This window comes from Scleropages formosus, chromosome 22 (assembly GCF_900964775.1).
Source record: "Scleropages formosus chromosome 22, fSclFor1.1, whole genome shotgun sequence".
Taxonomy (NCBI): Eukaryota; Metazoa; Chordata; class Actinopteri; order Osteoglossiformes; family Osteoglossidae; genus Scleropages; species Scleropages formosus.
Window position 1 is genome coordinate 15,875,107 of NC_041827.1, and position 26,464 is coordinate 15,901,570.

Sequence of the window (26,464 nt, forward strand, 5' to 3'; positions counted from 1 at the left end):
TTTAAGTCACTTTGGAGAAAAGCATGTGCTAAATGAATAAAGGTAAAGGAGCCGGAAGTTGCATTTGGGAAATTTTACTGTAAATGCATTTTTGATGTTCGGATATTTCTTGCCACCCTCTGGCTGCATCAGCACTATGCCTGGAAGGTTTCAGAAATTAATCTGCCATCTGTAAAACATATTTGCATTTCGTGGGTGACTGGTGATAATTTCTCATTGTTGCAGTCCACCTCTCTTCATCCTGCTGATTTTTGCTGGCAAGGGCCAGTTTCACAGAGAAATTCACATAGAATTAATTTAATTAATTCCCATGTATGAATTTGGATGTATGTGTCAGAAGATGTGTCCTATTTTATGATTCAGTGCATGCATTTTGTGTGTCTTTGAGAATCACTTGTTATCTGTTGGTTTCAGCGCTGTGACCTTCTCCTCCTAGCACTGAGAACTCTCTCGCTGGAGATATCAAATCAGGCTGCACTTTTTGAAAGAGGGCAGTGTCTGCATGCCAAGTTCAGTGATTGTAGAGTAGGTTTTCTCTTGGTATATTTCAATCTTCTTATTTGCTCAGAGCATCTAATTTCGGTTTTTTTACTTGTTGCCTCAATTCCACCTCATGACAGAAGGTATTTATTCAAGAAAATTAGAAATGATGTCCCTTGCTTTCCAAAACTGTAAAATGATAATATCTGCAAGATGCCTGCATGGAAAGATTATTCCAGGGTCAGAAGTTTTCATATTGTTGGCAGTTTAGGATGAAAAATCATGCCTTATTTGTGACATGTGTTGCACAGCAGATTACGTGGTGACTGATGGGATCGTTTTGACAGCTGTGGAAGAAATAAAAGGTCTTACGAAGAACTGTCTTCATAAGTACTTCTTTAGAAGACAGCACTGAAGAGTAGTCAGTATAGTTAGTAACGCATAAAAGGCTGCTGTGTTTTATGTAACCACATGTTATTGTGTGTTTTTGTGTACACACAAAACTACGCCGTCATTACACACCAGAGTAAGCAGTGCATTTCCAAAGAAATATTTACATTTCGTTACAATTTGGATTTTGAAAACGATCATCACCACAGTCTTCGGTTTCCACCCTGTTGAGCTTAATGTTTCAAGGCTTGGGTAGAAGACAAGGTCTTTGTCTTGTACCTAAGGTCTCCAGTTACTTTCATGCAGATTGAAACATTTGCCTAAATCACATACTAGTATCTTCTTGGAATGTGCTGGTCAATAGACCAAATGGGGGCCCCCACCCAGAGTTGGTCAAGGAAATGGAAAACTGATTTCAGTTTTTCCTTTTTCATCCTTTGGAAAGTTTGGAATTCCTTTCTTTGAAAGACAGACCTACTGTGTTTCCATTTTTTATTGCTATACCCACAGCATCAAGCTATGCCCAATTACTTACCCATTTATACAGCTGGGTAATTTTTTTACAGGAACAATTTAGGGTAAGTACCTTGCTCAAGGGTACTACAGCTGGAGGGGGATTTGAACCCACAACCTTCAGGTTTAAAGGTAGTAGTTCTAACCACTATGCTACTAGCTGTCCCAGCAGCAACACAGGATGTAAGGCCAGAGGGGACACACCCAGGACAGGATGCCAGTCCATCGCAAGGCACCCCCAGCAGGACTCGAACCCTAGAGCCACCGGAGAGCAGGATCGTGGTCCAACCCACTGCCCCACTGCACCACTGCACCCCCCCCCCCAGTTGCTATACCCATATTCTGTCAATAAGACATGCTCATGTAGCAGCCTTGCAATATTATCCTTAAGAAAAGATGAAACAAAAGCTTGAAATTCAACAACATTTTTAAAGAGTTTGTAGAACAGAAAGCAAAAGAAAAATTGACATTTCATGTCAAAATATAACCATATATATATATAGATCAACCAGAATGGTCCAAATGGAGATTTCTCAAATCATAAAGTCAGCCTTGTTTTTAGGCTTTGACTGACTCTCCTTCCTTTGTGTACGACTATGAGTTGGAGGTATGACTAATGACTGATGAGTCAGGAAAATCTGATCTGCACAGCAAACGATGAGCAAACCAAAGTAACAACAGCAATGTAAGCACAGTGTCTCCTGATGGGTATTATACTCATGAGAATAAAAGCTCCCATTTCTGGCCCTCACAATGCTCCAGTTAGCCCTCTCCCATTTTCTTTTTATCTCGGTCTAGTATTTAATAAATGCTGACCTGAATTCTTTAATGCAGAACTGCAGATTCATGTTATGGTCGGATCAATATCTTTACACCTCTGGCCCATCAAAGTAGCATCCTTTCCAGCCCAAATACTCTACAGTTGGGAGAAAGAGGGCAAATTCTGCTGAAATTGTGCCCTAGAAACATTCTGCCTGCACTTGAATTATTAATGTAGCTTCAAACACATCATTTATAGCAGTGTTTGAGATGGAAAAAGAAAGTTGTTCAGCTCTGATGGTGTTGATTTTTATGCTAATTCTAATAATTTACTATATTTTTTGCTTTCCTCCAGAGAAAGAATATGAGAAATTGAATAATTTTTTTGGGTTTAAATCTCCTTTGAGCTTGCCTTAACAGACTTGTGCATTTGCTGGATCCGTCCTAAGTGCCAGAACTACATGCAGTACGATAAGCGTCTCGGCAGAGAAGGGATTAAAGTGTCACTAATGTGTCAGAGCAGGGGGCCAATTCCATTAGTGCAGAGAGAGAACTGACTGCTTTCACAAAACTTTCATCAAACAAGAACCCCGTTGGTAGCTGCTGGTGTTTGGCACACATAGAAATTTTGATTATTTTCACAAAGGATCGTTTATAATGCAGGGAATTATATTTAATGTACTGGCATTGTCTGTTGATTGTGTTTTCTTGTATGATTGACATCTTATGAATTCTCATATTTCCTCACTGCTTTCCATATCCTCAAGTTCAGACCTTATCCTGGGGTCTGTTTTTTCAGCAGCTCAGTCTTAAGTCTGAGTCACAGTTAAGATTAAAAAAAAGTATGGTGTTATATTTGTATGGTCATTTAGTTTCTTCACAAAAACATTACATGTTTAAAAGTAGCAACTTTTGAAATCATGGCCATGGACACAGTATTTCAAAGCCTAATATTGACAAGGGGTAAAACATCAAAAGCCTGTCAGTTATCAGTCTTGGCCCCGATGTGGTAGAACAAACTCCCACTGTCCTTTGGAACTGCTGAATCCCTTCCAGGATTTAAGAAGTGTCTCAGAACTCATTAGTTTTGGATCCTTTTCCCTCTTGACTTTGTCACAGCTTCATAAATTAGTCCTTTACCATTCTGTGCATTTTAATATTCATATACTGTAAGCTGCCAGCTACTCGAATATTTGGGAAAGGAAAATGGTGCTATCAATCAAACCAGCAGTACTTTGATAATCATTTGTTTATATCTCAGTCCTCTGTCTGTTGTGGAATGCATAAATGTAAATGTAAATGTAAATGTAACACATTACACATTGGCTATAAGGTAAGGAAAATCCGGAAATTGATGCCAGCCGATTGCAAGTCATTAAAAAATATACACAAGTCAACTGATCATATGTTTTTGCAGTGTTGGAGGAAATGCAAGTACTTGAAAAAGTACACAAGAAGGGGGCCAGACTCAAACCTGCAAGCTCCAGGGCTGCTGTATAAGGCAACAATAGAATCCACAGTGTTCCGTACTGCATATTTTCCAAAACCCGTGATCATAGTTTGAATTGAGTCTCGCAAGCAAAAAGCTCTTTTCAACAAAGGAAGCAAAGGTCACTTAATGTTAGCCTGTACATGCATTATGTTCTGCTTCTGGGATTGATATGTGTCACAGCATTATGACAAGACGATGGAGTTTAACTGCTAACTTACGTTGCTTTTGAATATTGACTTTATGACACGCATCGCCAAGAAAGATGAACATATGCCTTTCCACTTGTTGCCAGTCTCTGTCATCAGTCTCCTGTTAAATTAATTTCCTAACTGTCTTAATTACGTTTTTATCATCTTGAGTGATGAGGCAAATTAATTCTCTGCCTTCTCTACGCTTTGCTGCAGCTCAGCTGTCTACTGATGCTGTTTATTAATTTGTGTATTAGGGCATCAGCAATCTGGACATATTATAAACTCTATTTCCTCATTCGGATAGCCAGCCTTTAACCCTCTGTATATTACTATTAATATTCAAATTAATAGGATCATGTTCCTTTTCCTTTTCGATTGGTCACTCTCCCAGTGCATGGGGCTCCTATGTTCACGGCATTATGCTATTCAAGGTTTACATAACACGATGAATGAATTTCCAAGCAGTGAAATTATTTGCACTTGCCAAGCCATCTCCATATTTTTGCCTTCTGTAAGGTTTGGGCTCGAATTTACAAGGACAGGCCTCAGGAACGCTGGATCCCACACTTTTTCCAGATAAGATATTACTGCTCTGCAGTTGTCTGGTTATTAGAAGTGGGAGCGGGAGAGAGAAATGCAGTATCATCCATGCAGGACCCATTCCAATCGATTTGAGTCCTATCGGGTGTCTCCTTGCCGTTCAGCACTCGTCTCAGTGGAATTAAAATAGACCGCACCTTTCTGATAGCACTTTGAACTGACTTGCCATAAATATTTTTAGGATGGGACTGGGACAGGGCGTCTGGCACAAAGTGGCAATGAGTCTGTCGGTAGCTCTGCAGTCCCTATCTAATCGAATCATTTTGTTTCTGTTATTTCTTGCCCTCAGGTCATTCACTTTGCTAACTGGATTATGAAAAGCTTCATTAATTTACACTTACGCCATGCGAGCAGGCCACTTTCCATCTGTGGTTTTAACGCACAAAATGTTCCAGGTGATTCCTAGTACAGCACTCTGCAGTGGCTGAAGCTGGCTAGAAAGCTCTCGTCGTAAGAAGTTGTATTTAGAGTGCATAAAATTGACCATGATTTCATAGTAAACAAGTGATTTGAAGTGGTTTGCACAGGGGAAGGCGCAAATTTTAAAAATCCCAAGCAACTGTTACTCTTGTATTTTCAATATTCACTACATACAGTATTAGTTTCTTTCTTCAGAGACATTTTATCGTCTATGAACGGTGTCTCTCTCTCCAGTTTTGAAAGATTCCGTGTATTTTCTTTCATCAGTATACCAAAACTGTATGTACATAAGTTCTCGAACAACCCCGTATATGTCTTCATACTTGCAATGAATATCTGGAAGTTGGCTCACTTCAGTAGTGTCCAGGTTACGAAAACAGGCCATAAAGTTTTTTTGTGAGTGATACGAATACCTTCCCGGTTTTATCCCAATTTTTTGCAGAACTGAGAGTTTTGAGAAGTATCAGGAAGATGTGATAATGAAGCTTTCCCTGTTTTTGAAGGAAGCCAAGCACTCCTAGTTTTTAAAACAAAATAATGATGCCTGATGAATAATTTTTATGTGGTGGCATAGCTTTTGCTTTTCATCCCGAGAGCTTTAGAGAACACGCCATCAATTTAACAATAATTTCAGCTATTTTCTGTGAACTCCAACTGAATGACATACATAAACCATATTTCTAATGTCATTTTATGGCATATAGATTTCACAAATAACCCAAAGGCACTTGGGGCAATGTTTTTTATTGAGTATTTGTCTTGGTGACAAAAGGCCCACGCACCTCAATGTCAAAATCACATAACAAGCTGGGGTGTAAGATCTCACTCCATCTTAGTGAGATAAATAATTTGTATTACACGGATGCGTTTCGGGTAGCTGTCTTCATCGGTGTGCATGAACATTACATAAAGTATGAGACCTATGCAGTGAATGGACATGTGACAGATTATGATGTCATTAAGTATTGGTCACAGCTGTTGGTCCAAGTAAAATACTGTGATAACTGGTCACATGGTCTGTTCATTATATATCTCAGTCCTTACATAATGTACATGCATGCCGATGAAGGCAACTTGTGGAAATGTATCTGCGTTGTACAAATGAATTTATTTATCCCTCTAAGCTTGAGTGTGCGGCTCCATCCTTATTCTTCTTGTGTAACTCAACCGTCTAGATTCGGGGTATTCTCTTGTGTCTGTTGTCTGAAGATTAATGTTGTTTGAAGATTTATACAAAACATCAGTGTAAATAAATTGTGCACTTGGATTCGCCCACCACCCCTGCTATTCTGCCATTACAGAAGGCCCTCCACGGACCCATTCGCAGCCTAAATTCTCACTCTGTTATAGAGCATTGATGGCATTAAAATTCTCCCTCGCTCCTCCATTTAAATACAAATAGTCCTGTTCGTCTCTCTCCTGTCGTTGTATCTCATCACTTACACCCACCTCTCTCTTTGTATTTCCCCCTTTTTGCTTTCCCTTTATTCTTTTTTTCGTGCAGCGACTGGGATGAAATGGCTTGTAAGATTGTTGGGAGTGGGTGGTGCAGTAGGGGATCATGTGATGCACACACATAGACACACACAAGCATGCCTGGCTAATCCTCTGCACAATGCCGTGCTGCAGAAGGGCTCTTCCATTACTGAATGCACTTCTGATGTATCTGCTTCAAGAATACTATCAAATTTCTGCAGAGGAACAAGAGATATTGAGCATGGCATGCCATGCGGCCCAAGTAACAGTGTAATTTCAAATGATCTTATTAAGCTTATATCACCATTTCATATCCCCCACTCTAATGCAACACAGGTCATTGTATTGGAACAGGGCTATTAAGTCTCATAAATAAAAAGGGTTATAAGAATGTCCGTAGACATGCAGTTTGTCCTTTTTCCTCATTGTTGGTGCATGCAATAGACAATTACACTTCATCACATGTTGATGGCTTTACTGAGATCAAAACATGAAAACCTATCTGCCCGACTCTTCATTTAATTTTATTACCAATCAGGTTAACAATTTACAGGTTCAGAAACATTTGTTTTGCTGTTCTGTTGTACTACTTATATAGCAGCTCTGTCGTAGAATGATCTGTTGATAAGTCACCAGATGCTCGTGATGCTGAAGATGAAAGGAAGTTGGTAAAAAAAAACGTGCAGAGGACTCACGGGAGAGACTAGACAGACTAATTAATGAATTTCTGCACAGCAACAGCAGGGGTCGAGTAGGACCGCATCAGACTCCTGTTTCATCGCGGAGATTTTACCGCAGCGGCTCTCTGTCTCGGTCTGGCAGACGCCTCCTTGAATCAGAAACCCTGGCTGCAGCAGAAAGGCCATTAACCCCTCCCCCCGGCTTTCTCCCAAATTGCCCTGTCCTTTCTCCACAGTCGAACCACACTCATCACTCTGATGGATTCGCTCGTCATTTGATCGCTCAGCCCCATAGATACTCCCCAGGTCAAAAAGACAAAGAGACACATGAATGCACATGCAGTACGCTGGCTGCATGATGCGTGAAACATCCTCCCATGCTGCTGCTGCTGTGTGTGCCATGTGCTCTGCATGCTTTTGAAATTTATTTTAGAAATTCATTGAATAGACCACTTAGTGAAATTAATAAGATGGAAAACCGGTACTCCTTCGTGTACAACATGAACACAAACTTGCCTTAAAACGCAATTTGTCCAGTACTGCGATTGATGCTGTACCCATCTTGTTTGGACCCCTCATGCTGGATGTACGAGAAGAGTTTGTAATATAAAGAAACAGTCAAAACATACACATACGTAAATACACACTAAAGGCGATTTAGAGTCACCGGTTCACATTTCTTTGGACTGTTGGAGGTAACCCATGCGAACATGGGGCGGACATGCAAATTACACACAGAGTGGGCCAGGATCGATCCCATGTCCGATTTTGCAACCGAGGTACTGTGAGACATCCCTACTACCTGCCGCATCACTTTGCACCCTTCTGTCCAGGTCATCCCAAACAAGTATTGCACAGCTTGCCTGTATGTACTCAAACTTTTGACTGACACTGTGCTTTGCAGTCAACCCAAAATGTGTGTAAATTATTGTCTGCAGGTGTGTTTCGGATCGAAACGACCCCCTTCGTACCTACAGATCACAATCCTAAAGCCTTGCATCTTATATATGCGGTATTGTAATTGGTGCAGTTTTTGAACCGACTTAAAGTGATCTAAGTGTTTCAGCCTCCTCCACATCATCTGTATCGCCGCACTTCCACCAGCTGGCGTGTGTTTAACTATGTGAATGTGTTCGTATCTTCACAGGGGAAGTCCTATGTGTTTGACCGAGTGTTTCCCACCAACACCACGCAGGAACAGGTGTACAACACTTGCGCCAAGCAGATCGTCAAAGGTAAGTGGCTCTGCGTGTATCGTGTGCACTGCAGCGGCTGCCGCTGGGGGCATGTGTTTAACCCATATGTATTGAAGGTGTGTAGCTGTGGACCCCAGAATAGATGGAGAAGTGAACGGGAAAGTAGACCGACAGGAGAAAATTGAGGACTGGCATCAGAGCCCCGTTGATCCCACATCCTAAGAGCTGGACACACTTACTATACCATGCATCTTGCCCTCAGTCTGATTTCTTTCCATTCAATCTCTCATCCACTGTAGATATTTACAGTTTTCACTCTCTATTTCCATCACCTCACCCTCCCCAACACTTAATAATGAAAATGACTAAAATAGCATGGATATATCAGAGAGGAGGAAATGCTATTTGCATGGTTTGAGGATGAATGAGAGAGACAGATGGACAGTGCTTGAAGGAGCTGGAGAGGGAAAAGAAGGTCGCGTGCGTGTATCTGTGCTAGTGTGTGTATGTCGAAGGACAAAGCTGCGATGCACCATCAGAAAGAGGTGCATTTCGTGTTGGTGTTGCTTTCGGAACATTTTAAATTAATGGCAGATTCAGCAGATTGTCCTATATGTAAATTACTAGAAGAATAAATATAGAAATCAGAGATGTTACATAATGTGTACAAGCAGTGGTGGTCCTGAGTATACCCCAGGTGCGTAGTGCCCGGATGGGAACGCCTGTCTATCACAGGGCATTCACACACATTCACCAGCAACACACACTTTTGTGGAGCAAACCTACACGAACGCGGGAAGGACGTGTGAACTCCACTCAAAGCTGAGCTGGATTCGAACTCACATTGCAGCGCACAGCCCCCGGAGCTATGAGGCACCGTTGCTGCCCACTATCATCGTGACGCTCCTACCATGCAGCAATTTACTGAATGGCAGCAGAGAAAATCTCAGTGTTAAAGGAACATTTTTTTAGGACAGAGCATGATGCAAATCAACATACTTAAAGCAGAAAACAGACAGTATGAATTCCACCCACAAACTTGAATCACTGCAACAGCGGCAACCTTTTAAAGCGGATGACATCAGAATGTGGTCGTGTCCCAGTGTTGGACCTTCAGCTGTGATCTCTCTCTGTCGGGGACTCTGATAACTGGTGTCCGTCTCATGTTTCACTCTCTCCATAGATGTCCTGGCAGGGTACAATGGCACCATCTTTGCCTATGGACAAACTTCTTCTGGAAAGACCCATACTATGGAGGCAAGAATTTGTAAAAAAAAGGAAAATAATGCCTGTTTTCATTGTACACATTTCCTCTCCTTTTGCTGTATCCTGTCCCCCTGATCACCGCTCCCTCTCCCGTCACAGGGGAAGCTGCATGATACACAAGAGATGGGAATCATTCCCCGAATTGCAGAGGACATCTTCAATCATATCTTTGCCATGGATGAAAACCTGGAGTTTCACATCAAGGTGTGGAATAATAACAGCAGCCAAGTAAACCAGTGTTTTTCACATGAGCTCCAATCTTTCTGAATCACAGCCAGTCGCTTTATATACCTCTTGTATTTCTCTTTAAAACTCCAAAAGTAATCACTAAATACAGGATTGAGAAAATAACTATGGAAACTATTAACGTGACATCATATACTGGACAGGAAATCTTTCATTTGAGAGTTTTTGTCCAATAGGAAATTGGCTCTGGTCCGTAGCATCACCTATGCAAACATTATCTATGAGTGCTTGATGATACCTGGATACTTGTTATAATTTTTTAACTATGGATTTAGCACATGCTTTTTTTCAAAGCAACATACATGATTACTGTGTAGTATTTAGCTGACATCTTTATCCAAGGTGATTTACAGTGATAGATATACTACATTGAACCTCATTTTCATACACCATTTTTACTTCTATGTATCTCCAAACGTGGGCAGTGTTATTATCATACTATATTATTATTATAGCTCTATCATCTCAGCAAATAACACACTTTATTATTTCTTCTGTCATCTTTTTAGGTTTCCTATTTCGAAATCTACATGGACAAAATCCGTGACCTTCTGGATGGTAAGTATTAAATGATCCACAATCCACCCTGGACTCTTGATGGTTGCAGCAACACATTACAAACCAAGTTAGGCAAGTGTAAAAGTACTAATTTGTTAGCAAGAAACAGAGGAATATGGGTCCAGAAACACTTCAAAGGAAAATGAGGTGGACCTTCTGGTGCCATGAAACATGTTGTGTCCTCTACAATTTCTTTGCCTTCTCTATGTGAAATAATTAATTTCTTGCTTCTTACTCTTTTTCAGTAACCAAGACAAACCTGGCAGTTCACGAGGACAAGAACAGGGTTCCCTTTGTAAAGGTGAGTGTACTGATAATGAGACAGGTTGTTTGCATAGTGACTTTTTCACGTGTGTGGAACTGCAACTCAATTATATTATTTTAAATCAAATATGTTTTATTTATACATTTGACTGACACTTTTCTCAAATGCAGCTTACAATTGTGTACCCATTTATACAGCTGGGTAATTTTATTGGAGCAATTCAGGGTAAGTACCTTGCTCAAAAGGTACTAGAGCCAAAGGTGGGGATCAAACCTGCAACCTTTGGATCCAAAGGCAGTAGCTCTAACCACTACACTACCAGCTGTTCTATTTTTTGCTATTTTTTTCACTGTTTCAAATTTATGTTTATCTCATTTACTTGTTACAGCACTTTCTGAGCTCTGTTTCTGTGTCTTGCTTAACTCAGGGATGCACAGAGCGTTTCGTGTCCAGTCCGGAGGAAGTGATGGACGTGATTGACGAGGGGAAAGCCAATCGTCACGTGGCTGTGACAAGTAGGTTCCCCCTCCGCCATTATCTCAAGGATGAAATGATGCTCGGCTCCTGGATATCCCTTTTCCGGTAACTCTGCGTGACTCTCTTACGTCGTCTCTTCGCAGACATGAACGAGCACAGCTCCCGCAGCCATAGCATCTTCCTAATTAACATCAAGCAGGAGCACATTGAGACGGAGCAGAAGCTCAGCGGGAAGCTCTACCTTGTGGATCTGGCCGGAAGCGAGAAGGTGAGTCATCGGCAAAACAGACCATTCAGATCCTGACGGTGACAATCAGCCCCCGAGCGACTGTGAACTGTAACTGCCTGCAGGGGTGTTATAGGTCCCACGTGGGCCCACTTTGTACCTACGGAACTTAATCCGAACGCATCACATGTCACATATACAGTATTTAACAAGGTGCAGTAATTGCATTTGCTTGCAGTGCTGATTTATAAATATTCCAGCCTCCTCCACAACGCCTGCATCTCCACCGCACCATCAGTTTTGTCTGCGGAGTGTCTAAACTTTCAGTGAGTCGGTGTACAGTGCGGTACATTCTATGTCCTCTCTGCATCTCCGTGTCTCGCTTCTAGGTCAGTAAGACAGGCGCAGAGGGAGCCGTCTTGGATGAGGCCAAGAACATCAATAAGTCCCTCTCCTCACTGGGCAATGTCATCTCTGCCCTGGCCGAGGGAACGGTGAGTCCAGGCCGACTGCTGCTTTGTGTTTGGATTTTTGCAAAAGCTGAGATCTCTATGATGTCTACGCCCCTTGCCCTTGTTGGCTGTCTCAACATAGACCGCCTTCTGGCCACCGTTCCCTTACAGAAAACCCATGTGCCATACCGGGACAGCAAGATGACACGGATCCTGCAGGACTCCCTGGGGGGAAACTGCCGCACCACCATGTTCATCTGCTGCTCGCCCTCCAGCTTCAATGATGCTGAGACCAAGTCCACCCTCATGTTCGGCCAGCGGTAACACACCCTTGCTTCCATCGGTTTCTCTAGGGCTCTAGATTTGCTGGATTTGGATGTTGCAGTTGAAATTTTGTGGAATTTAACTGTCTGCAAAACAGCCCTAATAAAATGCAAACTGCTCACTTGCAGAACAATTGTAATTAATTGGCTTATTTTTTCTTAATATTTTGGCCTTATAGTGTAACATACTGCATTTACGGTGCTGTGAAGAAGCCTTTTCCAGTTTTCTCCACTTTTACAGCTTTTTGACATTAAATTTGATCAGATAGTTTTGTCATTTCTGCCAGTTAATGAACAGAGACAGAATGGAGGAAAAAAGTGGCACCAGTATTCTTTGTTATGTCATGATCTGGGATGTGGAAGATAATGAAAAGGGTAATCATAGGCCTGAATAAGACCTTAATCCACCTAATTAAGGGAGTTGCTAGAGTCAGTTTCTTGGCATCTCAGCATACTTTGTGAATCCCATTCATTCCAATATTCTCTTTTTCTACCCATTTTTCCAGTGCAAAGACCATCAGGAACACTGCCTCTGTGAACCTGGAGCTGACAGCTGAGCAGTGGAAGAGGAAGTATGAGAAGGAGAAGGAGAAGAACAAGACGTTGAAGGAGACCATCCAGAAGCTGGAGGCTGAGCTGAACCGTTGGCGTAACGGTGAGGGTGCGAGACAAGATGAACACCAAAAGCAGATATGAACACATGCAGAAACACACTCAGCCAAGATCCCAGTGTGCTTCACCCTCAACGCTCCATAGCCACCTTTTCATGATAGTTAAAATGGAAGCTGGAAAGCATCCATAAGGCATTTCCTCAGTGGTCTCCAGCAAGCCACCGCCACAGAGCAGTTGCTAAGCCGTGGTTCCTATCTCTCTCTGCAAGGTGAGAATGTGCCAGAGACAGAGCAGCTGAGCCCAGGCCAGGTGAAGCTGGAGTCCAGTGAGGAACCACCACTAGACAACGGGACCTCCTCCATCGTGGTGCGCATCTCCGCGGAGGAGCGGCAGAAGTACGAGGAGGAGATCCGCAAGCTGTACAAGCAGCTGGATGACAAGGTGAGTGCGTGAAACACACATGAACACACACGCACACACCCACAGGCTGAGAACAAGATCCAGGTGAAATGTGTTTCTTGTCGCATTTGCCGTGCCCAGGAAAAGCTGAAACGACCTTGACATTTGCATGTGTACGCAGGATGATGAAATTAACCAGCAGAGCCAGCTGATTGAGAAGCTGAAGGAGCAGATGCTGGATCAAGATGAGGTAGAAACCCCCGAAAAGTATTCCTGCCATCTGGCCAGCTATTCTGTTTCTCTCTGCCTCTATGCTGCACCTCCCTGTCAGTTTAATCTAACCATTATGTAAGTGTGTATGACCTCCTAAATCATCGTCATGCTCTCAGAAATACGTGTTGTCAAAATGACTGTGTTACTGTCATGTTGTTCCCACGCAAAGGAGTGTGCGGAGCATATTTGATCCTCTTTTCCCCTTCAGCTATTGGCGTCCACACGTGGGGACAGTGAGAAGGTGCAAACCGAGCTAGGCCGTCTGCAGATGGAGAGCGACTGCGCCAAGGCAGAGGTCAAGGAGGTGCTTCAGGCCCTGGAGGAGCTGGCTGTCAACTATGACCAGAAGAGCCAGGAGGTGGAGGAGAAGAGTCTGCAGAACAAGCTGCTGGCAGAGGAGCTGGCCCAGAAAATGGTGAGCGTACATATCCCGCTGTCCTGCCATTCAGTTTTCCTGCATCTTTACTCATTGTGTTCACATCCAAAACTCAACAGTGAACGTAGACAAATGTTTGTCATTAAAAAATTCTATCTGTACATACTTGACAAGGAAATGTTTGTTATAGTTAGGGAAAAGAAATGGATTTCCCTCTCTAACTATGTGGATGACCAAAGTGTTTATTCTTCCATTAGAATAATAATAATAACCTTTGATCTGATTGATAATTCAGATTAATTCTGGAACATCTGGCCACCCTTTTGGAACTTCTTAGATAGTGCTATATGATCGAACCCGTGACGCCATGCTGTTCCGTTGTTAGTAAAAAAACCACTAACGAAGGTCGTACATTTGAGTTTCTGTTTACGTCGCCTGGTTCTCGTACTAACCCTTCCCCCGACTTCCCGGCAGGCCCATCTGATGTCGATTGAGTCCGAACTGTCCCGCATGCAGGAGGTGAGCGGACACCAAAGGAAGCGCATAGCAGAGGTGCTCAATGGTCTGATGCGGGACCTCAGCGAATTCAGCACCATTGTGGGCAACGGGGAGATCAAGCTGGTGGGTGGAGAGCAGAACTGTGGCAGAGATGCGTCCGCAGGCATCGGTCAGGAACGGGAGCCCTCTGCCAAGCAGCCAGTCACCGGTCTTCTGTCCCTCTCCCTTTGTCTCCTCTCTTCTCCCTTACAGCCGGTGGAGGTCAGCGGCGCAATCGAGGAGGAGTTCACAGTAGCGCGGCTCTACATCAGCAAGATCAAGTCGGAGGTGAAGTCTATGGTGAAGCGCTGTCGGCAGCTGGAAAGCATGCAGCTCGAATGCCATCGCAAGATGGAGGAGACGGGCCGGGAGCTCTCTTCCTGCCAGCTGCTCATCTCACAGGTGTGGGGTTGGGCTCATTGTGGGACATGGAACGCCATATTCCCAGGATGTGTGGGGTAAACTTGCATGCTGGGGATCAGGGATGGGGAGGTGAAGGTCATTTTGGTAGAGGAGTCTGAATTGTTATAGGATGATGGACAGGGTGCTGCAGTGGGGTTTGAAGGTCAGGTGCTGCTCACTGGAAGGAAGAGAACAGCTGTGTGTACCGGTGAGTGTGTGTTGTTGCACAAGAGCTTTGGCGTCCCAGCTGACGTAGCGTCTGTCTGCAGCATGAGGCGAAGATCCGCTCTCTGACGGAGTACATGCAGAATGTCGAGCTGAAGAAGAGGCAGCTGGAAGACAATTATGACAGTCTGAGTGAGGAGCTGGCCAAACTGCAGGCTCAAGGTAGGACCATCCAGTGCTGCGCACGCTCTTGCCGTCTCGCTGGTGGGAAATCTGTAGAAATCAACCATTTGCGCATTTACTTTAACATACCATAGTAAGTAAGAATGTAGCTGCTGCTAATTGAATAAAATGCTTATTTGATAGGAATTGGGTGGCGTAGAGACTAGGACACATGCTGTCTATGAACTTGGAGGACCTAGGTGTGAATCCTACCTCCTGTTGTCATACTCTTGAGCAAGGCCCTTACCCTGAATTGATACAGTAAAAATTGCCCAGCTGTATAAATGGGTAAATCATTGTAAGTAGCTTAGCATTTTAAGTCGCTTTGGAGAAACATGTCAGCTGTATGAATACATGAGTCTCCGTGGATTAATTTACATTACATTTATTCATTAATTGTACAGTCCGGATATGTTTGACTGATGGAGTCTTCCATGTGTTTTTCAGAAACCATGCAGGAAGTGACAAAGAAGGAAAAGCAGAAGGATGTCGAGGAGCCTGGCGATGTCAAGGTAACCATGGCGACACCTCGGAAGCTGAGTTAAAATGGAGTCTCTGTCCATATCTGAGCCATCTCACCCCCACACCTCTGCTGTTTCAGAGAGCCCTGGAGCAGCAGATGGAGTCGCATCGCGAGTCCCACCACAAGCAGCTGGGGCGACTGCGTGACGAGATCAATGAGAAGCAGAAGGTTATTGATGACCTCACCGAGTAGGTGTTTCCAGCCTCCTCGCCAGGATGCAGCCACACTTGTTTTACCCATGTCAGTCTTTAGAACTCTGCATTTATTGGTCATCTTTCATCTTTGACCATTCCTGATATTTACATCTTATTTTAGATCTCAAAAGTTTTAGTTATGTTTTCAATTCAATTCGATTCAGTCATTTTCACTAACAGTTTATCTTTATCAGGGTCATGCTAGTCAAGAGCCTATCTCAGAATTTCTGGGTATAATGCTGGGGGGGTACACCTTGGGTGGGATTCCAGATCATCGGTATTCAATTCAATACAATGCAATTCAGTTCAATTCAATTTATTTTTATAGCTTGCTCTTCTCACCAGGGGGACATGGAGCGCTGAACAAACTTGCAAAAGGTGGTACAACAAAGACATGGTACAATACAGGTGTCCATTCACTAAGGTGACAGACCTAGATAGACATTTGGATAAGCAAGCTGGCAGCAGTAGAGAGGAAAACAAAAAAACCCCATCTGTAAAGAAGGGGAGAGAAAGAAACCTCCAGGGGTCCAAGTATCATCAGCTGGCAACCCCTCCTGGGTAGTTATATTTAAAGATACCTAATCTTTTGCTGGAAAGTATGTGAAAGACCCCTCAGCCAAAAGCACACACTGAGATCCAGACTCAGTGGGATTCAATCCTTCCGTCTAGTGTCTTACTCCACCTTTGTCTTTTAACTCCTTCATCTCACCAATCAGTCAGTCATCTGAAGGCCTATTTTAAGATGTTAACGCACTGAAATTCATACTGGCGCACGGGTTCTTTTGTTGAAACATGGCAGACTGGTTTATAAAATTCTAGGAAACTAGAGAAAAAGGAAAGAAGCACTGGATTTCATCTTTCATCTCTAGACGGAGCAGCTCCCCAGCTAATCTCTCCGTCTTTCGCGCCTCTTCTCCCTCTCAGCCGCAACCAGAAGCTGGAGCTGGAGCTGCAGCAGCTGCGTGCCGACTTTGACCGCCTGAAAAGCCGAGAACACCACAAGAGCGTGCAGCTGGAGGAGCTGACGTAAGCAGCACCCAGCCACGTTTTACCCCGAGCCACTCTTATATGTATTCCACTGAATGCATTAACGTAACGAGTCCCGCTTGGGGTGCCTTGCGGCGGACTGGCGTCCCGTCCTGGGTGTGTCCACTCCCCCTCTGGCCTTGCGCCCTGTGTTGCCGGGTTAGGCTCCGGCTCGCCACGACCTCGCTCGGGTCAAGCGGTTTCAGACAGTGTGTGTGTGAATGCATTAACCATGTTTCTCTTACAGCCCTGAAACTCTATAGTATATAGTCCTAATGCTGAATGTTGAAGATGCTCTTTTCTTAATGTAACACTCATAGTGCAGTAAAGGCAGCAGGTGACGTAGTGGTTAGCGCTGTTGCCTTGCACTTAAAGGACCCAGGGTTGAATGCCTTCTGTTGTAGTACCTTTTATCAAGGTACATACCCAAGTAAAAATTACCCAGCTGGATAAATGGGTAAAGAAGTGTAATTGGCTTATCACTAAATTGCTTTGGTACCAGTTACATAAATGTGGTAAAACAACACAAAGCATGAAATATGTACATATGATGATGGTTTTCGTCCTTCCCGTTTCAGATTTCTTCACGAGCGCCACGAGCAGTCCAAGCAGGATCTTAAAGGGCTCGAGGAGACCGTGGTGAGTCTCGCTGTCTTAGTCTCTGCCGAGCCGCTCCAGCCTAGTGCCACCGATGACCCAAGGATGACTGCTTCTTTCCTCTCCCGTTGTTCCACCATCTCCCAGGCCCGTGAACTCCAGACCCTCCACAACCTGCGCAAGCTTTTTGTTCAAGACCTCACGACTCGAGTCAAAAGAGTGAGTGTGAGCAATCAGTACGTGAATGGACGTACTTACAGTACTGCACAGTACAGTACAGTGCGGTATAGTACGGTGGGCAGTGGGATTCCTTCTCCATCCCACGCTCCATTGCCCCCACGATCTCAGTCTCTGCTTCTCACTCCAGAGTTCAGAGATGGAGCCTGATGATAGCGGGGGGTCTACAACCCAGAAGCAGAAGATTTCCTTTCTTGAGAACAACCTGGACCAGCTTACAAAAGTTCACAAACAGGTTAGTTAACACTGTGAGGGAATCAAAGAGGGTGTGTGCGTGTGGTAGGGGGCAAATCTCTTCTACTGCTGTTTTACTGGAACGGCAGTTCAGTTCAGATTTTAACCACTGCATGCTTAGCAGATCTCTTTGTCTCTGAACGCCAGGTGAGATGGCAAGCTGTGCGAGAAATAAAAACGTACCGTCAGTACCAGTTTTGCAGCACAGCCTCACACACGCTCACCATTGCGGGGGGGTTAGAGGGAGACAGCAAGGAGCAGGTGTAGGGCGTGCTTTACGGCGATGTAAATGACGCGGCGTGATGGCTGACGGTTGACCCAAACAGATGGGGTCCCTCAGGCTCGCTGTCTTCTCTTGAACAGATGAGGGAGTGGATGTTTTCAGCCCTCAGGTGCTTCTCCTCCTTCTCCTTTCTGCTCTCTCTGTTTCCATGCTCGCACGCTTCATTTGTGGGAAGTGCCCCTCATAGGTGGTGGGTGGACTTTCTACAGACATGTACTGACAGTTTGGCTGGTTTTTAAATCTGACGGCAGAAGAAGACCAGCGTTTATATCTCAGGGAACAGTGGTATTATTTTCAAAGCCATGAAGAGGAAAGCTCAAACCTGTGCTTTTTCACTTTGTATGGATGTGTTTAAAATGAATTTACCACCGCCATTTATTTCCAGAGTAACGCAGCTACTTTGTGTTTAACATAACATGGATAAGAAGTCAAGCGAGGTGGAGATGGATAGCAAAATTAATCCAGTTTTTAACATACCATAGAGGTCATCTCCATGGGGCATAATTTAAAAAATATTTATTCCAAGACTATGCAGTTGCCAGCTTCTTTGTCGGTCTTAATGGAAATGTTGTGTTCTTTTTCGGTGGTTTCAGGCGTGATGTTTAAGCAGCGCAAAAATGAGCAGCGCCCGCAAATTACAGAAAAGGCTGCAGATCTGCGATACTGCAGATTTCTCAGTGTTGATACCGTGCCAGTCATCCCTTGCAGTAGCAGCAGTATTTCGCACTGATAAATTAACTTTTTTTTATTTGTTAAATGATCCTGGGGCACAGCTGGTGATTCAAACATCCTTGACTGATGTCAGCTCATAGTATGTACTGGGTAGAAGCACTGGCAGTTTCAAGAACCTTAAAAAATACAGGGTGCGCTTGAATTTGAATTGATCTGGTTCTTTTACTTAATGAGAAATCCCGATGCTCGGGAGTCAACGCTCAAGTCAGCAATGAGACCAACAAGGTGTTGATTTCACCTCCCCTCTGTTACTCTGTCGTTCTGAGCGTAATTTCGTGGCATCAATCACTGCCGTCTGCAGCCGTTGCAAAGGTGCAGTACGGTAGTTGGAATGGAGGTGTCTGCAGGATACACAGCGCAGCATGCAGCAGCACTGCGGACAGAACGGACCAGAAAACACAAGCGCGCACACAGCAAGCTACGGAAACAGCACTGCAGACTGCTGGAGGCACGAGCACGCACACACACACACACACACACACACACACATAAACACAGATGTCTCCAGTTGTTCTGGTGAGACACCAATTCCATGACCGCTTCAATTCCAATTCGCTGTCCCTGCAAGTGTCATTCATTCGGTCATCACACGCACCAAGGACTGTGATCTCTTGCATCCCTCGGTGTTCATTTGCGACCATTTCTTATTCGCACTCTTGTCGCCCCCGTGTCCCGGCTCTCCTCGCCGTCCTCTGCAGCTGGTACGTGACAATGCAGATCTGCGTTGTGAGCTTCCTAAACTGGAAAAACGTCTTCGGTCTACGGCTGAGAGAGTTAAGGCCCTGGAGAGTGCACTGAAGGAGGCCAAGGAGGGCGCTATGAAGGACCGGCGCCGTTACCAGCAGGAGGTGGAGCGCATCAAAGACGTGATGCGTGCCAAGAACCCAATGCGGCGCCCCCACGCTGCTCAGATTGGTAATGCACCTTTGCCGCCAGATCCCGAAAGTGCAGCACTTCGCAGCGGTACAGTGGGCAAACCATCCGTTAATCTCACCCCGATAAAATAGGACTGAGTCACAGTGTTGTGGGACGTGCTCATTTGGGCAAATGTCTGAAAATGACATCATCAGCTTATTATTCAACTTTATGCTTTGAAAAGGAGATGCCACGCTTCTTCGGGATAGGCACCAAGTGCTGAGTTTGACAAAATCCAAGATGCAAATAATTTGCAGTATAGGTGGTGGGTATAAAGGTCCACTTTTGTTGGCTGGAATGAAAGCGCAACGATTACTTCCCTGGTTAAGGAAGAAAATACTTTGCAGAGTTGTTGCTAAACACATTGCAGGTATCCCATGAGACACAGGGTAGCTGATTACTTTGAATGACTCACGCGATACAGTTTTCACGGTGGCACTAATTACATTTCATTGTTATCCCTCAGCCAAACCGGTGCGGCCGGGACATTACCCTGCCTGCTCTCCGACCAACCCCGTGTTTGTGCGTAGTGCTGACCAGCCCATCACCTTCAGCAACGCACTGTTCCAGAGTGCTCTTCAGCCAATGACGACCCCCTGTGCCCCCAGAAACACCCAGACCGACACGTGAGTCCTAGTGGAGGCAGCAAGAGATAGCGGCAAAGTAGATGGCAGGAAGTAGAATGCGAATGCACAAGACTGTGTGTCCATGGTTCCCTTGTAGAGACCACTTTTCTCCCTCTCCATCGCACAGACTGCCCACGGAGTTGACCACCAGCGTGGTCAGCAGCACAGAGGCTGTCAGTTCCTACCAGCTGAATGTGGACAATGGTCAGTGCTGGATTCTCCATGTGCTCCCTGATCCTTTTAGAGTTCAATTCAATTCAATTCAATTCAATCAAATGCAATTCAATTCAGCATTCTTTTGAAATCACCTTTGTTGTTATTATACATTTACATTTATTCATTTAGCAGATGCTTTTCTCCGAAGCGACGCACATCTCATAGAAAATACAGTGTGTGCATTACGTTATGAGAAGGAGACATAGCTGCAGATGTGTGATTCAAATGCACTTTTTTACGCTAAGTGGTGCATCACTTTGGACTAAGTGTCCGTTAAATTAATAAATATAAAAGTAGCAACATCTTAACATAATTTTATTCCCACATGGGCTGATTGGTTGAGATACTTGACACGATTTATCATTGAATTAAACATCACTTTTTATTTTCAAAACTAGTTTTCATTTCTACATGGTTTGATTTGAGAGGGATTACAATTTTTTTGGTTTATTACCGTTTTGTGGCAGAATAACGGTTCCTTGTAGCCGCGGGTAGGATGCCGATGGCAGTCAGATGGGTGTACCGACAAAAATAACACGTCAGAATTTATGGTACCTCCCAGACCCTGCCAAATCAAAGACTATTCGGACAGATGGACTTTTAGTATCATTAATGTGCAAATGAGGCAGGTTACCGGAACCAAAGTGTGAGTTATGGTTAAGACAGAAAGTGAACACCCATCAGTCATGCATCTTTTTTTCCTCCCTCAATGAGCCGACAGCTGGGACCCGCGTCTTCCTTTACTGCGTGTGCTCCGAGGACCGAGGCTGTTTGGCAACACAGCATGGCGAACCCATCGCTGAGACACCACATGGCGATATATCGTTTCAATCCGACCGTTAACTGAGCGTAACTAATCCTTTACTGCCGTGTCTTGCCTTTTAAAACCTCCGAGATGCAGGTTCTCTCTCTCTACCACCATATAACTTTGCTTAATTTTCAGCACGTGTCTCATTTCCTTTCTCGATGAATCCTTATCGCACGTGTCACCTGTCACGTCTTACAATTTCTCCGTTTTTTCAACAGGAAACACCACAGATATCAATGACAACAGGTATGTTGTTTCTGGATGCCTCGGACAGTGTCGATATAACATATAGATTTATAGCTTAATAGTCCAGTTTAAGCTTATTGTACGAATTTTCTTGATGTTTTATGAATTTCTAGAGGATCGCTAATGACATTGGAATTGTGATGATGGTTTTAATTTAAAACACTCATATTGGAGTAATTGGTGCTCCTGCTAGCGATGCTAGCGTTTGCCACCGATGTTACCTGTAACCGTCGTCGTCCGTTCCTGAGTGCATCCTCACTGTGTCTAGAAGTGATGTTCACTGCGGGAGCCAAGCTGAGGATCCAGCCAAACTGTATGTCGTTCAGCAAGAGACCGCCGCCAGCTAATGCCAGCGTGCAGGTGAGTTGGGAGCCGGTGAGGAAGCACTCAGTCTCGGTCGTGTAACACGCTGCATCCATTCAATGTCCTTAATTTGAATAATGTAAGAAATAACTGGATCACTTCATCGTATCATATCGTCATATAATAGATCATTTTATCATTGTATACTGTATAAAACTGTATATTATCCTCAGTCCTAAACTGAAACAGAGCTGGCATGCGACGGTGCAGCACACCCACACCTCGAAAAGGATAAAAAAAAAAGTTTTTATTTCATTTTTTGCTGCCGAGATGTAGACAGGTCGGAAGAAGTGTATTTAATTTCTATTTGTGGCAAATGCAAATCTGGGCCAAACGTACAAATTTATTTCGTTTGTTTCATTTATTTACTTTGAGAATAGTCTACTGTTGGAAACAGCACAAAATGCAGTGAGGAGATTACGTTTGATGGCAGCTTGGACAAAATTTGTAATCTTCTGTCATAGAAACTGGTTGTGATCATTTTTTGTGTGTTTATATAACTTTAGGGGTGAGAAGTACTGATGGAAAAAAATGTTGACACCAAAGCTTCATTTTTAGTTAATATGCATAGTGGTAGGCGTGGGGGTGCGGTGGCATAGCGGGCTTGGCCGGGTCCTGCTCTCCGGTGGGTCTGGGGTTCGAGTCCCGCTTGGGGTGCCTTGCGATGGAGTGGCGTCCCGTCCTGGGTGTGTCCCCTCTGGCCCTGCGCCCTGTGTTGCCGGGTTAGGCTCCGGCTCACCGCGACCCCATACGGAATAGGCGGCTTCAGCAAATCTCTGCGCGTGTGCATCCTGGTACCTTTTTGTCAACAAAAGCAAAAGCCGATTTGTGCGTACATAAATGCTGCATACAAGCAACACCTGTACAATTTACTCTCTGAAACGTGTAAAAGTAAACACAGAGCTTCTCACTTCATTCTTACAGATCACTAACCCTAACCCTAACCCAAATGCATGCAGGAGCCTGAAGACCTGTCGGACACACGAGCACAGAGGCGTTGCCATATGAAGTGTGTACCTTTCGCTCACGTTCTGCAGAATGGCAATCAGAGCCTCCTTCTGTTTCTCCATCTCTCTGCAGCGCACCGATTCTTCCAAGAGCTCTCCTACAAGTCCGCATGCTGCCTGACAGCTTTCCTTTGACCCCCGCTACTTCAGATGTCCTTTTTAACCCCCAACATCTTTTCTATCATCTGTGTCCTAGATAATATGTCCTTCCTGCTCAGCAACTCCAAACTCCCACCCGTTTGTCCCGTATTTAGTAGAGATCTAATGTATACCTAGAAACTGTGGGAATCACTATAGCTGAACCATTAATGCAGGTTGCCCACCTGTTCTCAACACCTCTTTTGCTGTCTGAATGAGATGAAGCTGAGGGTGGGGAATAGGAGAAGTCACAGAGCAGCAATAGCGCCTTCCCACTGCAGTGTGCCGCTCTGTGTCGAGGGAAAAATCAATTTTTTCCCCCCAACCCCTCTCTGAGTTGAGCTTTGTTATTCACTCTGGCTTCGTAGCAGCACAGCGTATTTGAAATGAAGCAGAAAGCTGGGAGCTGTGTCCCGCTGTTACGGAGTCTGGGTCGCAAACAGTGATCGTGTCAACGTAATTTTTCTTACTAATTAAATAAGCCAAGAGAAGCAGCCGGAGTAGTGCAGCAGAGTTTAGAGTCCAGTAGAGTATAACACCGATGATATTTTAAAGGGTTTTGATTGCGAATCGGACACTTGGATACCTTCAGGGGTTGAGTGGTTGCCCTGGTATTGCTTGGCATCTCTGGGTCCACCTCGCCTACAGTGCGAACACAGCTCCCAGAGGACATCAGACTCTGGTGTCCTGCCCGTTGAGCCAGAAAGGCCTGCTGAGCCAAACTGGGCCCCTCCACCCTCACACCTGCCGGCCATTCACGTTTGCAGTGCTCCATTAAGCCTTAATGAGAGACATCTACTGCGCTCTGGCCAGGCAGATGATGTTGAAGTCAAGTACACGTGCTTACATATATATGTGTATATATGTGTTCCCTCAAGAATACGTTATGTCAAAGGCTCCGTCGGCTCGCACCGGGTAACGCAAAGCGGGAGATTAACAGTCGTCCCAGAAAATCGCGGGATGTAGGGCCGTGAAAGGAATGCCAGTCATGGTAGCCAAGCAAGCAAAGGAACCAGGGATCTCCTCACCGCTGCGGATGCCGTGGGCTCGATCTGCCATCCCGTTTCAGCTGATGCATTTAGGTGCAGTTGAATGGACAGCCCCTGCGGTGTGGGGATGCCGTCGGGAGCATCGCGGCCCAGGGGCGGGTGTCCCGTCTCAGCAGCTTTCTGGACAGACTGCGCCGCACTGCCACGCACGCACTGCTTAGCTTCACAGCCGGAGCTCCTGTCGCGAGCCGGAGCCGTTCTGCACTCCAGCCGACACTCACGTCACACACACTGGGTAATGTATCATCTCTGTGTACTCCTTAGAATGTGCATCACCTGCTATGAAAGTACTGCTGTAGAAAGAATCAGCTGAAACATTATTTTTTGTTAGTTTCATTTTTTTAAATACATATACATATATAAAATTATTACCGGACTGTAACATACTCTGCTCTCTGTGGGTTGGGTGTTTCTGTTCTCGTTTTTTCCTGTCCCTTGCCGGTGTGTCTGTAGTAAATTGTCCACGGTCTTTAGTTTAGTTGAAACAAAAAGATGAAAAAAATTGCAGTAATTATGTAGCAACTATTTTTATACACTTCACTATATTTGAATATTGGTTTGTTCTGTTTACATATCTTATGTTTGCTGTATTTATGTACTTATGCTGTGTTGCATCTGTTAATTATTATGATTAGAACGGAATGTATATGTATAATTGTGTTTACAGAAATGAGCTGTAATTTGTTTTGTTATATGATGGATTACATTTATTGCTTATGATGATGCTAGATGTCATAAAAAAAAAAAAAACAGATGAAGCCCCATTGCTTAAACTGGAGGAAATTTTAAGTGGGACTGCTTAGTATACTCATTGTCTCACAGTTCTGTAAAAGTGTTTGTGTATGGAGGTACGCAGCTGGTCAAATATGAAAAAAAAAAACATATTGAAGAATTATCATACAGGTCCAGACAGCTCTCTCGAGCGGCAACGTTCGAGCTGGACTCAAATGGCATGTCATGAATCCTCAGGCCCAGGTGGCGCCTGGACCAAGTGTAGAGTGGTGATGCAGCCGTGCTGGCCAGCGTGCGTTCTGAAGAAAGGCTCCGAGCCCCTTCCCACGCCGTGCACCTCTCCTGTTGGCCTCTGCTGGCCTCCTGATCAGCCAGTCGGGATGAGAGAGGGCCCGAGTGGGAAGCGAGCCGGTGTCTCTCTGGGTCCGCGTGCCCCGATGCCTTGCGTCCTCGAGTGCTCTTTAGCCCAGCCGTGTGGCCCACCCGAGGATTCTCTGAGGCATGATCGCCACCTTCTTGATGCTCTGCTCCCAGCGATCGTCTGACTGAGGTCTCCACCCGGGGATAACGGTAAAAAGTCGAAGGAGCTCGCCTCGCCGCGTTTCCCGGCATCTCCGGTCCGTCGGCAGCGGTTCCGCCCTTCGCTTGCGTCGATATGCGTGGGTGTGGGTGCAGAAAATTGGAAAGCGAAGCTTAGACTTGTGGAAATATTGTCATTCGACGTGGGAGACTTCAGAAAAGTGAAGATATTTCACCGCTTATGTATGGACCTTCACCGAAAGAACATGATCTGCACATTAGTGAAAATGCCTCACTTACCTCAGTCTGCAATGTATGGGGACTTTCAGGGGGCTGCAAAGAATATTTTAGGCTGACATTGGCCCACTTGTACCGAAGTATATATTGTTCCATGTCTACCACCCGGCCGGTATAAAATGCATAAATGCCATGTTGCTAGTGGAGTATACATTCAGGCAAAAAAGACATGACAAATATGTATTATTTTACTTTTTGTTGTCTTATATTTATTTATTTATTTATTTATTTTTATTTATTTGATGGTCGGTTGACTGGTTGACTTACTGATTGATTTCCAAGTGTGTAAAATAGTGCATGCAGTACAACAGGACTGTGTAGCTGCCGTGAAAAAAAAAAAAAAGTATTGCTAAAAGAAACACTTTCATTAAAAGGATCCTGTCTGCATAACAAGTGAGTGTGCGCTCTCTCTCATTCCGTGACGGGCGGCGCGTGCCAAACGGAGAAACGCGGGGCGTTTACGCTGCAGAAAGGTGAAGCGACTCCGTCACACATCGCTGTGTTAGAACAAAAAATACTTGCAAACCGCCAGTTCATGTGGGGGGGGGGGGGACTATTGATGTTATGTATAAAGTGAATGGACGTAATCAGGAGGCGGAGAACTTGTAAACTCACGCTTCAGCATCATTTATTTCCCAAAAAAAAATCACGTCGCGTGTGTCAAAGGCACCGGAAAGCTGAGGGCAAATGTAAAATGGCACATATACAGATTTATAGACATTA

At 44.5% G+C, this 26,464-nt stretch overlaps 1 protein-coding gene across 2 annotated transcripts in view; it reads left to right on the forward strand.

Moving 5' to 3' along the window:
* The window catches only part of kif5ab (kinesin family member 5A, b), a 29,313-nt gene extending 3,648 nt beyond the window's left edge, over positions 1 to 25,665 (forward strand). Inside the window, exons 2-29 of one of the 2 annotated variants that reach the window (XM_018742318.2) lie at positions 8,149 to 8,236; positions 9,381 to 9,454; positions 9,563 to 9,667; positions 10,219 to 10,267; positions 10,513 to 10,568; positions 10,960 to 11,047; positions 11,153 to 11,277; positions 11,625 to 11,729; positions 11,859 to 12,007; positions 12,517 to 12,665; positions 12,891 to 13,063; positions 13,203 to 13,271; positions 13,503 to 13,709; positions 14,145 to 14,291; positions 14,421 to 14,609; positions 14,879 to 14,996; positions 15,444 to 15,508; positions 15,598 to 15,707; positions 16,641 to 16,742; positions 17,321 to 17,381; positions 17,487 to 17,558; positions 17,707 to 17,811; positions 19,524 to 19,740; positions 20,207 to 20,366; positions 20,494 to 20,570; positions 21,609 to 21,636; positions 21,905 to 21,996; positions 23,080 to 25,665. In XM_018742318.2, the coding sequence (XP_018597834.1) occupies positions 8,149 to 8,236; positions 9,381 to 9,454; positions 9,563 to 9,667; positions 10,219 to 10,267; positions 10,513 to 10,568; positions 10,960 to 11,047; positions 11,153 to 11,277; positions 11,625 to 11,729; positions 11,859 to 12,007; positions 12,517 to 12,665; positions 12,891 to 13,063; positions 13,203 to 13,271; positions 13,503 to 13,709; positions 14,145 to 14,291; positions 14,421 to 14,609; positions 14,879 to 14,996; positions 15,444 to 15,508; positions 15,598 to 15,707; positions 16,641 to 16,742; positions 17,321 to 17,381; positions 17,487 to 17,558; positions 17,707 to 17,811; positions 19,524 to 19,740; positions 20,207 to 20,366; positions 20,494 to 20,570; positions 21,609 to 21,636; positions 21,905 to 21,983 (2,967 nt within the window). In that variant the 3' untranslated portion in view covers positions 21,984 to 21,996; positions 23,080 to 25,665. Of the gene's footprint in view, positions 1 to 8,148; positions 8,237 to 9,380; positions 9,455 to 9,562; positions 9,668 to 10,218; positions 10,268 to 10,512; positions 10,569 to 10,959; positions 11,048 to 11,152; positions 11,278 to 11,624; positions 11,730 to 11,858; positions 12,008 to 12,516; positions 12,666 to 12,890; positions 13,064 to 13,202; positions 13,272 to 13,502; positions 13,710 to 14,144; positions 14,292 to 14,420; positions 14,610 to 14,878; positions 14,997 to 15,443; positions 15,509 to 15,597; positions 15,708 to 16,640; positions 16,743 to 17,320; positions 17,559 to 17,706; positions 17,812 to 19,523; positions 19,741 to 20,206; positions 20,367 to 20,493; positions 20,571 to 21,608; positions 21,637 to 21,904; positions 21,997 to 23,079 lie in introns of both variants that reach the window. The other variant, XM_018742316.2, reaches the window with a different exon arrangement.
* Positions 25,666 to 26,464: the final 799 nt, after the last annotated feature.